Source organism: Fulmarus glacialis, unplaced genomic scaffold (assembly GCF_000690835.1).
Source record: "Fulmarus glacialis isolate BGI_N327 unplaced genomic scaffold, ASM69083v1 scaffold18329, whole genome shotgun sequence".
NCBI classification, from domain to species: domain Eukaryota; kingdom Metazoa; phylum Chordata; class Aves; order Procellariiformes; family Procellariidae; genus Fulmarus; species Fulmarus glacialis.
In genome coordinates, this window is record NW_009234078.1 from 19,785 (window position 1) to 32,971 (window position 13,187).

The window sequence follows — 13,187 nt, forward strand, 5'->3', positions numbered from 1 at the left end:
CCCAGATTACTGGCTGAGGACTCCAGAAACTCCAGATGCCACTTGTTTTGCCAAATGACAGCTAGTAATCTACAGGAAGTCCATATATCTAAATTATTCATGTACAATCATTCATTGCTGGGTGTAGGGCATGCCTTCCTCATCTTTTAGTAATTCCATCACCCGCAGGATACCTGGCTGCCGTCTTCCTGTGCCTTGCGGATGATGTTCTGCCGAGAATCAATCCAGTACAGCTGCTTATCCAGGGGGTCATAATCAATGGCTCGAACGTTCCTGAGACTATGGATAGGGAGTATGATATCTGGACTCTGCTGCTCATCTATCACCATGCGATTAATTGCATTCTTCTGACTGAACAACAGAAAGGTTGTAGGAGCTTGATGGGTTAAAAAAACAAGAAGGGTGAAAGGGTTACACATAGCAATAATGTTGGGTATTTGTATGTTCAATAATGACAACTACTACATATAACCAGACGGTATCTATTATTTCGTTCCCCTTCTCCCCCTTCCTTTGCCAAAAGAAAAAAAAAAAACAAACAAAAAAAGAAAACAAAACAAAAACAAAACATAAAAATCCCAATGTCTGATCAGTTTGGAAAGCCTTTCAATTTACCTCTTTTTACTATAAATGTCTGAACGTGGATGTGACAGGCAAAGATAATTTTGTAAGTTGCAGGACTAATGAATGTGAAGACTTCTTTCAAAATCACCTCAAAGAAGAACGGTCAGCCATGCCTCTCAAGGAACTGTCAATTTTCTTTCTAAAGGGGTCCCAGGGAAATGCAGCTCCACTATTCTGAAGTTGAACATTTTGCTAGGTACACTTCTACTTGCAAAGGAAGCTGAGCAAAAGCCAGCAATGGTTCCTTATTTAGAGGTCCCAGGGAACAGAGATTACCACTAGAGTGGTTTAGTCCTGTTCCCACAAACCCTCTTTCTGCCTGCACCAGAATGAAACAACTAATTCACAGGAAAATCTCTTAGGTGTGTGCAGGCTGCGTTTTTGGAAAAAAATCTATTCACTCTTCTCAAATTTATACATCTTGCTTATTTCTAGGTGCTCATCTGGGAATGCTAACCTGCAACCAGAAACAAATCTGATGCTCTGCTCCAGCTTTCCAGACACCCAGCAAAAATTTGCTGGACAAATGATTTTTTTTCTTATAAATACCATCAAACATCAGAAAATAAGACTTCCCCACCCCATACAGCTGTAGTTTACCAGCTGGATCTTACAGTAAGTGCACAAGGCATTTAATACATTGTTAAAAAGAAATTTTCCCTGTATTACATAACTGGGTCAGAAATCAGAGGAGGTAGTTAAAGCATTTTCTCTTTTCACAGCGTTCTTTTCAATAATGGTCTACCTGGAGCCACTGCTGTGCAAGACGGCACAAGAGCCAGCAGCCAGAAATGCAGTTTGCAGCCTCCCTGAAGTTTGTACAATCAATTCTCTATAGCACAAGTCTGGAGAGATTAGCAGTGGGACACTGCACTCATTCAATCCAGCCTGTAAAACAGGTAAGGCAGCACCTTGGAAAGGGGAGGTAGCAAAAGTCTTCCAGAGAACATCATCACCTTGCTTTGTTATTTTAGGCATACACTTTGAACATTTATTCTGGCTGCTAGGAAAAAAAAAAAAAAAGGTGGGGTGGAGTTTCCTTGGTAACTAACACTCAGTCCTAACATCCTATAACAATCAGGCCTAATTGCAAGGTATTTTTGCCTTCTGGAAAACCTGTATTTCCCCTCCAAGCGTTTCTCCAATAATTTAAGCCACCTTCTACTTAGCTCTAAACTATAGAAGAAAGCACCAAAAAAAGCAAAGCAAAGTTTATACTGAATGTGTACAGCAAAATAATAGATTCAGAAAACATCAGTATTCTTATCAAGCAGTTAAGAGAGTAATGGAAAGGGAAAAAAGCTTAAGATAAAACAGTGCAGATAAACATACCATCATAAGCACCTAAAATCCTTTCCACTTTTCCCCAAAGACACCCTCTCACTGTCTGAGATTGCCTGGCTTCCAACTTTGAATTGATGGCTCATTATAAAAAGTAACAGCAGAATTTCCCCCCTTGAGTCCCCACATCTCTGAAACAGTCCCAATTTCAGAAATCCCTGCCCAGTTTTCATCATTCTCCCTCCCAATAGTCACATATTTTGACTATATTTTTGGCAGGCAAATGAAGTGCAACAAGCATGTCCCCTGTGTAACACTGCCTTCAAACTTCATGACACATGGTAGATCTGATGAGATACCAAGATCTCATCAGAGCAGTGTGTCCTTCCCGTAATTAAAAGAATCTATGCAAGCATGAGCAGGGTGATCCAGAAGGGAGAAACTGGCCTCTAGACAGGGCTTGGACTAATAATAACATTCAGGAGCAAGTAAAACAGGCAAGAGAAAGTTAAAACAATTCATGCTCCAATTATAGTGGCCAAGAGAAAAATTAAATTATACGGAGAAGCCTAAGTCTCCAATTACCTACAAATGAGAAGTTGGAAAGTTCCCAGGTTTGAACATGGCAGAAGGAAAACTCCTAATACCTCACAAACAGCCCTGAACTGTACCATGGGGAAATGGTTCTATTTGCTCACAACATATTTCCTGTATTTTTCTCCTTCCTTTGTTTCCAAGAGCATTTTCACAAGAAAACATGACCTTTGATCATTTTGCTACTTATTCTCTGCTGGAAGTCAAATTCCTCCACCTACAAAATCACAGTAATCACCAGAGAGGTGCCAGCCGTGTCTCTAACTTCCAGGAAGGTGTAAGAGTATTAGAGTTCAAAAAATCCAGTTGTCATGCAAGCGCCCCTTGTAATAAAAAAGGAAAGGAGGAGTACAGGACACATGGGGAGGTGGAAAAGCAGGGTCTTCCAAAGAGCATTATTTTCAAAAAATGCCATGAGGTGGCATTCGTGGAACAAGCTGCCCTGCTTTTGGCTTTAAAACAACAGTTGGATCTCTCTACTCATGCATAATGCAGACGAGATACAATCTGTCTCTCCGTACCATGAATCTCTTCACCCACTGACTAATCTGAATGACACCAGTGGAAATCAGCCATACGGTGTGGCTGCCAAAATTATGAGAGCTTCACTGGCAGCCAGTTATTGAGAGATGGATAAATTATTTGGTTAGAAACTAATTACACACAGCCTGAGCGGCCTTGCGGTTCGTATTCTGCACAACAATAAAGAAAAATGGGGCTTGGCTGCACTGAGATCAGAAATCTGAAGTGCTGGGGAGACCGTGGAGCCAAGCCTCTCCTCGCTGAGGAAGAAACACTTTTGGGGGTATGAGAGTGACCCACCTCAGCATCTCATCAGCCAGCAAACACAGCTACTACAGAATTAAATCTTGACCACCTACGGGCTACGCGAAGGCCAGAATACAGACCAAACTATCATATATCCTTTATGTCAGGCAAGATTATAAATAAATAAGCAGATAAATAAGCAAGCAAGCACTTGCGAAGGGTTGACAGACAGAGAGAAACCCAAAAGCATTTTGAGCTTTCCTGCTTACACAGATTTAGCTGAGTCATTAAAAAGATTCACTACAGCCACTCTTCTTATTTTACTGCGATACTGGTCTGTTGCAAGATTTTTTTTTTTGCTTTCAATATCCTATCTTCTCTGAAAAGTGAGTAGATTTTAGTATTAGAAAATTATATTTAAATATACCCTGCTTCCTATGGAGGAAGGGACGCTAGGGAACCAGTAATTTTTCAAATACACATCCAGTATTAAAAATAGAAACTGGCGTTAACTTGGCCTATCGGCAAAGCAAGCTTTACCATCCCACGTAAAAAAAAACCTCTTCTTTCCTCCAAGTACAATGCTTGTATCTGTTACAAAACACATCTGCCTCTCTGTTTTATTTCCATTCATTACGGCTTACCACTACAAGTCCTGTTGTCAGAGTTCAAGGAATAGTGAGCTGGGCAGCCACAGACAAAACCACCAACAGGGACTGCTAAGCACAGGTGAGAGCAGTGGCCGTTGCTAGAGGCACACTCATTCCAGCCTGCCTGCCTGGAGGAATGGAAGACCAAGATGTCCATAACGTAATCCAAATGCCCTTGGATGATAGTTCGGTTCTGTCCACTGGTCTTGTTGGCTCGTTCAATGCTACGCCGGCTCCAGTCTGTCCAGTAAATGTAATCCTGATACTGAGTCAAGCCGAATGGGTGAGGCAAGTCATCAGCTATAATCTCACGGTCAAGGCCTGTTTCCAAAAAGGAAGGGAGGAAAAAAAGCAGAATTATTGGGGGACAAAGGAGATGCCGTTTAATGCTGTTAGACATGTCCCCTGCACAGAAAGGTTAGAACTTTAATTACTTTAAAGTTACTATTTCATTATTACAAAAGTAAATTATGAAGCGATGTGTAAGTCTGAAGTCTCAGAGCCTATCACAGAAACGTACTAATCCTGCTTGTGACTCAGAACAGAATGGATTTTACTAAAGAAAAAAGCCTCACTCTTGAAAATAATCAAGGGTCCTCAAAAAGATTCTGTCCTTTCCCTCCTCCCAGAAACAAACAGGATCCCACGGAAGGAGGCAGGATCCTGACAATGTATTCCCAGTTCAGCATCTCTCACGCCACATTTGGATCTCTGCCCACTGCTTACAGAGACAGAATTGTTATGAGCTTAATAAGATTCTACGCTGTATTACAAGAAAAAATGAAATGCACAAGGTTAAACTCATCTGTCTCTGGAATGCTGTAACAGGAAGGAGCAGTCAGAAAGTCAAGGTAGGAAACAGTTAATTGTGTATACCGTGGAAATGTTAAGAAACCTTAAGGAGCAGGGCATGGAGGGGAAATGATTATTTCACGTTATTTCAACCACTTCATTAACATGGGATGTCCTGCTGTCTAGTCACAGAAAGTGAACGGGAGATGATGAAGCAAGAAGTCATTCCCTCTTTGTGCAGAGAAGAGGCAGATGCACAGCCCTGCGCTCTGCTGTCACTAGCCACAGGCACAGGGAAGATGAAATTCTAACGGTGTGTCCAGTTCCACAGAAAACAGGGGAACACTGAGCCAGCCCCAACAGCATACCAAAATACACGAGAAGCTGAAGAAAACCTTTTACATCACATATAATTCCTAGTAATGCATTTTCCTGTTTTGATCTTTTTCTAGCCTTGTTCCAGTAATGCGAATGTACTGTTTAAAGTAGACCAACTCCTTTAGCTTTAAATATTGGCTAGTGATAAAACTAATCTGACTGATCTGGCACACAACAAGGCAGTCCACTCCTGTGGGTACCGAGATGTTAACATGTTAACAACATGCAAACCTGAGGGGGCTTGGGTCCTCAGTACACTATCCCTGGGACAGTGAAAGAATAATATATTCCACCTCCATTTAGCCGTAATGACCAGTTTATAAAACAATAACACAGAGCCCAGTATGAGAGCGCGCCCCCCTGGTGACCAGTACTAACCAGGAAAAGCCTTTAACATGCAGGATATACTGGGAAAAAAATGCCTGAACCCTGAGGATACCAACAAAGATTAAAAAGCAAATTGTATTAAATTACATTGCAAAAACTGTCCAATAAACTGTTGTTACCCTGGCTTTCTCTCTACCTTTCTACAGATGATGAAGTGTTTGTTATGTATCTGCCAGCAATCTTCGGAGCAGCAAAACAAGACTCTCCAAAACACTGGAAGTTGACAGCTTTGTCCTACATATAACTGAGAACATGTACAGCTTGTATAATTTTAACTTTGTGAGCAATTAGATTACCTACAAGAAAAATCGAGACCTCTCTAAATGCTGTGTTGCATAAACATCAATTATAGAAGCAAATGGTAAAGGTGTGTGAGTTTGGAAAAATCTATTTTTGCCTTAAGACATGTATCTTTCCATTATTTAAGCAATAATTTGCCACAGGGAACTGTGAAAAAGCAGCAGCATCCCCACGATGCTGCCCAGGGCTCTGGGGCTCACCTAGCATGTTGGAGGATTCTATCAGGTTGGTGTCGAGGTCGGTCCAGTACAGTCGTCTTTTAGCATAATCAATAGTTAGGCCGTTAGCACGTCCCACATTCGGTACCAAAGTAGTCCGCTCAGTGCCGTCCATAGCAGCTCTATCAATCTTTGGTTTACCACCCCATTCAGTCCAGTACATAAACCTGATTAAAAGGGCAAAAGGAAAAAAATCAGTCACATTTATCCAAAAGAGAACTCAAGAGGAGAAACAAAACAAAACAAAAATCCTTAAAAAGAATAAGAGAAAAACAAGAGCTGTAAATTTGAGCATTTATTAAGCTCCATTACACTAAACGTTTTTTCAGAATGTAAGCAAGGAAGTGAGTCAGGTTTCCTCAAAATGTTTCCAACATTGTTTTTTCCACTTGGAGCTGGATTTTCACCAGCAAGTTCCCTATGAAAGCACTTCAATCTTAACGAATCCATGCACATCAGTTAAGAGGCAAAAGGTTGGCAGGTGGGCACATTCATTTATACCTGGTTATTTAGCAAGATATTTTCCATGGCATTTAGCTTCTGTTTCTATTCAATTGTCCATCAAATGAAGGAATACAAAAAGGTAGGATATGCAGAGTACTTTCGTTAATAGGTGCCACTGCTCATCTCCACGCACCTAAGTCAATCAGCCATGTAAGTGTGTTGCATTTCAGCGGAGGGTAGAATAACACAAAACTGTATGGCATTTCCACTGGAGCAAAAGTACAAACTATTACATACTCACATGCCAGTTTATGCCTCATTTGACACAGTAGAGGGCTGTATATTTGACATTTGGTGTCAAGTAGTTAGTCACTTCTTCCAAAATGTAAAGCCAATACCATTTTAAAAATGAGTGAGACATAGCTAGCCAATGTTTACACCTTTATCCTTTAATACCTTTAGTAACAAACACCTGTGAAATGTTTTTAATTTCAACCAACCACACAGTGGGAAAGGTTCCTTCAGAAACTCATGATCAAGGGGGAGCTATTCTTTAGACACCAGGAATACTTGCAAATCTTTCCTTTCAAATTTTGCAAGTATTTTGTGCATAAATTTTGCAAGTTGTGCACAGCATGGACCTAAGTGTTAGAATTGCCCCCATGGTAGCAATACCATGAAAACTTCCATATAAAGTACAACAACATAGCTCAGCTAGAAGGCAAAAGGAAAAGCAGGCATTCGGGCTCAAATATAAAATAATTTTTTCTTCTGGTCTGTAGAGACAAAGCATTGAATTATAATCCTTGGAAAAAACTATTCCCAATGCAAAACCAGAATCATCCGTAGCAACCTTTTGTTACAACTGAGTAACTGCATCTAACAATCTGGTCTTGGATGCCCTCTGATGTACTTGTCCAGGCAACCCCTGGCACGTCAGGGCTGAACCCCATCTATGTGTCCCACTGGGGGCAGCGCAGAACTCCTTTTGACTAAGCACTGCGACAGTTGCCACCACTTGTTGAAATGAAGCAGAAAGAATGTGTTTGAGTGGTGCAGAGTTCTCTGCATTGCTGTAACTCTTGCAGCGTCACTGGAAACTGTGATAATGTCCTAACACTTGAAAATTAAGTTCCCTCATTTGTAAAATAGGAATAATACAATGTTGGTATAACCTCAAAAAGGTTCTGCAGTAATTAGTTAATGTCAAATGAGCATTTCATTGTAGAAGAGCTATTTCAGAAGCTAAATAGTTTTGCCTTGCCTTGCCTCGCTCCTTCCTCCCTCCCCCTGCTTATTGCCCTACTTTTGCTATTACATTCGAATCCAGCTGAGAAGTTTCTCCTCAGGAAATCTTTCATTTTGGGGATACATGGGTATAATTGTTTCCAGTCTTTCTCTGTCCTTGCTTCTCTTGTCCATACCAACTAAAAAGGCTCCCTTATCTGAAGAAACAAACACCTTCCTTATTCTCAGAGAATAAGCTTCACTCCCCTACTCTCAAGTTAAATCATTTAATACCTTTCTTGGACCCTAACTTGTGATAAAAAGGATCCTCATTTTTAAAAGAACAAATATTTTCTTTTCAATGCTACAGTCCTTTTCTAATTAATGAATTCCATAAACCTAAAACTACTTTGATTCTGTGGTTAATTAAAAAACTAAATATAAATCCCTTTTTAATGAGTTGCTCTGATTCTTTTTGTAGTATTCTTAATGATTATTCAGGACATTAAGAGCGTATTCCTCCAGCCCTCATACTCTAAATTACCAGGTTGTATTCCCCAGCTCAGTTCTCTCAGGATTTACACGCAGCGCCTAACTAACATGCCCTAGAGGAAGCATTACAATGTTGTTTTTCACCGTTCATAAACATAAAATTAAATCAGCAAGTTACCCCTCAGCAGGGTCCAGTGCCAATGCCCGGGGACTGTCAAGATCTTTCCACACCAGCACTTGGCGATGCTGTCCATCCAGCTTTGACACTTCTATACGATTTGTTCCAGTATCAGCCCAATACAAGTTCTTCCCCAGCCAATCTACGGCCATGCCTTCTGGGTAATCCAAGCCAAACTCCACAACGTGTTCCAGTGAGCTGCCATTCATAAACGCTCTGCTGATGGTCTGCAGGGATACAAAGATACACAGGCAAATTAGAAATTTTACCAGTCTGTCATTGGGCTGGTTGTTTTCTTTGTTGCATTTTAAACACTTTCAGATTTTAGGCATCTCATAGGAAAGAGGATCTTACAATATGCTACTTATTTGCAAGGCAAACAATGCTGCTATTCAGAAGTAATGATTTACTGTACTCTATGAATGTATTCTGTGTCAATTACAATAGTGTTTCACTGGGGAAATAAATGGGATAACTAGTCTGGTTCAATTAAGCAGTCTAGATGCCAAAGTGACCTTAATAACTTACTGCCAACTTCGAGGGGGAAATATTTTGCCTCTCCCAGGACTATACAAAAGCATCAACATTATAGCATGGAACAATACTTAAAGCAGCCTAATGAAAAAGTTCAGGATAGAACTGCAAATAGAAGAAAACCACCTAATGGTTGATTAGCTCACTATGCAAGTGCTTCAGTACTGATGGTTTAATTTAATTTCACTAAGCATAATTTCTTCTTGGTCTTTTATTCAAAAGACTTCTTTTAACTCTTGCCATCATGGATCATCAGCCTGTGATAGCAGATACAGCCAGAATTATATTTTAATAACATATCAGAGTTTAGGCATTCCCTGATTTACTATGACCACTTATAAGCCTGAAAGTAAAGGAATAATGTTAGGATGGTACAAAATTCTTTTTGGCAAACATGGGCTTCCCTTCTGTGTCCTTAATATTCCCCTCCACACACACTCCTCATACTTGTAACGCATCAGAAGTTAACACAAAGACTGATTTTTTGTTTACTTCCCAGTGTGGATGCTACCTGCTAATTATGCCAGTTTGTGACAGTACACAGCAGGGAAGTTTATCTCAGTCTTCATCTGTAACACCCTTAATAATTGATCAGATCATTGCTTTATTTTTATTTCAAACACAGCTCAAATGAATACCATACCTAAAGAATTCAGCCAAGTCACCTCTCTCAAACTCACTTAAACTCTGTGTTTTTAACTTTTATGATTCTTCAGTTGCAAAGGTCCATGAGTTATTGTTGGCACAGGTCTCAACCCAATTGCAGAAAACTTTCTTTTATTAAAAACTAATTTTTGGTGCTCACAATTCTGACTACATCTACAACCCATGAAAAACAAAGGGAATAAGTAGACTCACTGATAACACAGATAACAGACAGACAATACACAGATTTCTGTCACTCCACTAACCACCACATTTAAACACCTACCCTCAACCTTTTCCGATTTGTCAGTCTAGACCCTAGACCTGTTTTACAAAGCCTGTGATTCATAATATGTCACACATGCAGTAGCTATATAAGTTAATGAACAGGTAAGACCCATTTTCACTTCCTGACCCAAGACAAGGCTTCTCCCCATTAAACATATCTGGCAAAACATCTCTGATCCCCGAAACCTCCTGCCATATGGCACTCTTCTCAGCTTTCTGCCAAAACCTTTATTTTTGCAAACTTACCCTTTATGTGAAAATGTATACATTAGATTTAAATGATTTATAGGAAAGAATGCTGCTAGTATAATGAAAATGTATGCCATACTTAGTTAGAACAAGCTCTTTTACCTATCCCTTGAATCTCGTAAATCGCATTTGTCGATCCATTCTTAAGTATCTCAAGAACTTTGTAACAACTTAATAGCCAATATGGAATAAATGGAATTATCTTCCATCTCTACCTTCAGTGAAATGTCAGTCCAGTAAATCCGATTGTCTGTCACATCAAAATCCAGAGCAGAAGCTTCCTTGACTCCAGTGAGTGGAATAGCAACGTTGTTGTTGTTCGTTTCTAAAGAGATTCGTCTGATATCTGCTCTCCGAGAAAACAGCAGGAAAGCTTCTGGGACGATGCACGTCTTCATATCATTGATGAGCTCTAAGCCTATGGGGCAAGCGCAGCGAAGGCCTTGTGGTCTGTACAGACAAAGATGGCTGCAGCCGCCGTTATCCTCTGCACAAGGGTTTGTACCTAAGCACGCAACAAAAGCAAAAGCAATCATTGCAAATAGACTCCAGTGGGAAGATGAAGCCAATCCTCACATGCATCGACGACACTATGAGTCCTTTAAGAAATACATATAGTTTTTCACCATTTATTCTCTGAATGAATTAATTTTTGTTCATTTCCTGTAATCCTTTAGATAGATGTTACTCTACTTGGCTAGAAAGCCAGTACTTGTTTTCCTGACCGCATGAAGCAAATCCAGCATTTGGGAAAGGGATCTGGACTCCAACAGCTACTTATGTTCATGATTCACAGCACAAGCACTGAATGGACGGTAAGTATGTAAGTAAGCAAGCATATGTTCTGCTACCTTTTACAGCACAATGGTCAGTTACACACCCCAATTGTGTTCTTAGAGATGAAAAATTTGCAGATCTATTTTCACATCCATTCAATGGCCTCGTCTCTCCAGGATGCTAGTAAAGCAGCTCTCTCTAATACTAACTTGTATACCTGCACATGCTGGAAATCCACCCACTAAGAGAGGCCACCATTACGAAGCTCAATTAGCCAAACAGTTGGAAAAAGAGCTGCATTTAAAACACATGCACCTTACTTACGGCATCTTGTTAACATGGTAGCAGCAATGCAAAGATACACCTCAACTACATTTGACTAATTCCCCGGGGTGCAATCCAGACAGGGCAGCAAGAAGCTACAAGCCCTATTCACACAGCAGGATATTCAGGAAATGTGATGAGTTCTGTGATGCTACAGTTACAACCATAGCCAATTTAAAGCTAGATCCTGCATTTTTACACCACAGACACTACAGGGCAGAAAGTACTTCTAGTTATTTTTAAAGATGATGAAAACCACTGAAGTATTTTGCAGTATTAATGTGAAAAGCACTGACAGACTAAAACTGGCTCATTCTTAGCTTTTGCATACCGGGAGCACATGTTCAGATTGCAAGATGAAAAGCTGCTACAGCTGCAGTTTCATAAACAGCTGTGCTAATCTAATAGCTGGCTGTTACAAAGAGAAGTTCTCATTTTCCATGATCCTTCTTCTCCCCTTACTGGATCCAGGGCTGTTCAGACCTATGAGCTGCTCCAATTCCCTAAGCGGCAGAAAATCATTCATTTTGGGGGGGTGCCTGGTCATTTTCTAGCTGATATTTTTCCAAGTTAGAGAACTGAAGCACCTTACAAAAGACCTACCCCACCCCATCAAACTGCAGTCTGCAGTTATCATGCAATAAAAATGGATTCTGCCCATTTCTAAAAATCTGACCTGGTACAAAGCGATACCTGCAGAACAGCACTGCTGAAATTTTCTATTTCATTTTACTTGCCTGAGTAGCAGTCTCACTCACCAATTATCTGGCGGACATTTGTAGCTTTCAGACCCATTAGATCAGGCAGTTGATCTATGATGATCTCTCTTTCTGCCGTGCGCTTATGCACACGTTCAATACTGCGTCTTTGCCAGTCTGTCCAATAAACATAGTCTCCCAACAGTGTGAATCCAAAGATATGAGGCAGCTTGTCCTCCACCAGAACTCTTCTCCCAGTTCCATCAGCGTTCATGACCTATGGATACACACGAACACAAACTTATTACGTACATAGAATAATTCTGTCATTATTTATCAGAGAGTAATTAACCAGCTGCTCCACACTTAAACTTTAAATTCAAAAATAATCTCCTAGCCATTAAAATGCTATCAATGTTACGCAGCAGTCTAATAAAACTGTATTTCAACAGGTACTTATTCTAAAAACCACAGAGGATCCCTCATATATAAGGCTATTGTCATAAGCAGATCATAACGTGAAATTATGACATAACATGCCTTATATTTGCTTTATGAACTAATAATTGTGTATGCCTGTTGGAAGTTGCCTCTCTCTCTCATTTCTGACTTATGTCTCTTGATTTAGTTTTACATGGGAGACACTGTGTTTTACACGAACGAAGACAAGCTTACAATGTCAAGGAGTCCTGGCTCAGCATCTCATAGTCCACAGTCCCTCCCAAATGAGCTTTGCCTAGGTTACAGATAGCAGTAAGAGGAGGCCCCACATAAATTCTGGGAGGCAAACAGTCAAGAAGATCTACAGAATATGTTTATATTCCCAAGTCTGAATAAAGAACCAGTTTTACATTCTTCAAAATTAAGTTCAGTATTTTTTGTACTAGGAGGAACAGTAATAGTCTGTAAATAATTGCATGCCTTTGATCAAGACACTTGAATTTACTGTGTCATTTTTCTCTACTGCTAAAAAGAAGTAATACCCAACTTCCTCAAAGAAGCACTGAAAGGATTAATTAAACATATGTATGCATGTTCAAGTTATCAAGTACCTTAAAGTACCATAGTAACAGGAGTGAAGAGTCTTGTGTTTTAAGAGAAGCTTAAAAATGATTCAGCACTGCAATTTTATAGAAAAGTTCCTTCTGAAATATTTCTGCTTGTTTCAAGTTTATAGTTTAAGTTTACAGCATGTATACTACCCTTCCAAAAAAAGAAAAAAACGTAACCTTAATGTAAAAACTTCCCAAAACAATGCAATTCGCAAAATTCAAGGTAGCGCACTAATCCCTAAACATTAAAACGTCCTTCCCACTACCCAAGGGTGTTCCAAGTTAAA

General features: G+C 40.0%; 1 protein-coding gene across 1 annotated transcript in view; it reads right to left on the minus strand.

The window, feature by feature from the left end:
• The window catches only part of LRP6 (low density lipoprotein receptor-related protein 6), a gene marked incomplete at its 5' end in the record, with an annotated part of 31,611 nt that extends 19,486 nt beyond the window's left edge, over positions 1 to 12,125 (minus strand). Inside the window, 6 exons of the mRNA XM_009585547.1 lie at positions 174 to 376; positions 3,912 to 4,238; positions 5,975 to 6,159; positions 8,334 to 8,560; positions 10,265 to 10,554; positions 11,909 to 12,125. Coding sequence (XP_009583842.1) covers positions 174 to 376; positions 3,912 to 4,238; positions 5,975 to 6,159; positions 8,334 to 8,560; positions 10,265 to 10,554; positions 11,909 to 12,125 — 1,449 coding nt within the window. The remainder of the gene's footprint in view (positions 1 to 173; positions 377 to 3,911; positions 4,239 to 5,974; positions 6,160 to 8,333; positions 8,561 to 10,264; positions 10,555 to 11,908) is intronic.
• Between the last annotated feature and the right edge of the window lie 1,062 nt (positions 12,126 to 13,187).